The 1051-nt window shown below is 36.8% G+C and overlaps 1 protein-coding gene across 1 annotated transcript in view; it reads left to right on the top strand.

Moving 5' to 3' along the window:
- LOC116222328 (E3 ubiquitin-protein ligase TRIM35-like) overlaps positions 1 to 1051 on the top strand; it is a 3093-nt gene continuing 2042 nt past the window's right edge. Inside the window, exons 1-2 of the mRNA XM_031575987.2 lie at positions 1 to 405; positions 564 to 659. Coding sequence (XP_031431847.1) covers positions 1 to 405; positions 564 to 659 — 501 coding nt within the window. The remainder of the gene's footprint in view (positions 406 to 563; positions 660 to 1051) is intronic.

Below are 1051 nucleotides of genomic sequence, written 5' to 3'. Positions count from 1 at the left end.
ATGGCATCTAAAAGCTCTCTACCTGAAGAGGATTTCACCTGTCCTGTTTGCTTTGACATTTTCAAGGATCCCGTCCTTCTTTTGTGCAGTCACAGCTTCTGCAAAGACTGCCTTCAGAAGTTCTGGAGAGAGAAGAAATCTAAAGAGTGTCCAGTTTGTAGAAGACAATCTTCATTGGACAATCCGCCACTGAATTTGTCTTTGAAGAACGTATGTGAGTCTTTCCTGAAGGAGAAGAGTCAGAGGGCTTCAGGAGGGTCTGAAGTGCTCTGCAGTCTGCACGGTGAGAGACTCAAGCTGTTCTGTCTGGAGGATAAACAGCCCATATGTCTGGTGTTTCAGGCTTCCAGGAAACACTCAGGACACCAGTTCCTTCCCATAGATGAAGCTGCACTCGATTATAAAGTGAGTTTCTATTATTTGGTTATAGGTGGAAATGTTATTTATGACTATGCAATGGGCATACTTTGCCTTCTGTATCTGTGATGTTACTGAATGAGTATCCACAACAGCAGAAAATGAGTATAGATATTCTCAACGTATGAAATATTTGTTCATTATAGAAACAACTCAAGGCTGTACTGAAGCCCTTGCAAAAGAAACTGAACCAATTCAAAGGAGTTCAAAAAACATGTGACCGAACAGCCAGTCACATTAAGGTGAGATTTACCAGAACAACCAGTTTCAGAAAGAGACCATTGACTTCATGACACTGTTTCTGACATTGTGTAATATTACTTATAAGATACATAAACAACTTGTATTGTGCAGCTATTTAGTTTCATTATAACTACAATTGAATTCACATCAAGCATCTCAACCGAACAATTTGATACAGATATTACAAATAATTACAAGTACACAAACTGATATTTATATTAATAATATCATTAAGAAAATTAAAACAATGATTTCACCACATGATAGTTCAGCCCTTGGATAAACTGCTCATGCTGTCAACAGTAATACACATTATTACTTTGACACTATTAATATTCGATAAATTATATTTGTTTTGAGTAATACTTTTTTATGACTGTAGTCCCTTTGA

This window comes from Clupea harengus, chromosome 11 (assembly GCF_900700415.2).
Source record: "Clupea harengus chromosome 11, Ch_v2.0.2, whole genome shotgun sequence".
Taxonomy (NCBI): domain Eukaryota; kingdom Metazoa; phylum Chordata; class Actinopteri; order Clupeiformes; family Clupeidae; genus Clupea; species Clupea harengus.
Note: the sequence above shows the minus strand (reverse complement) of the source record. Positions and strands in the feature narration are given on the sequence as shown.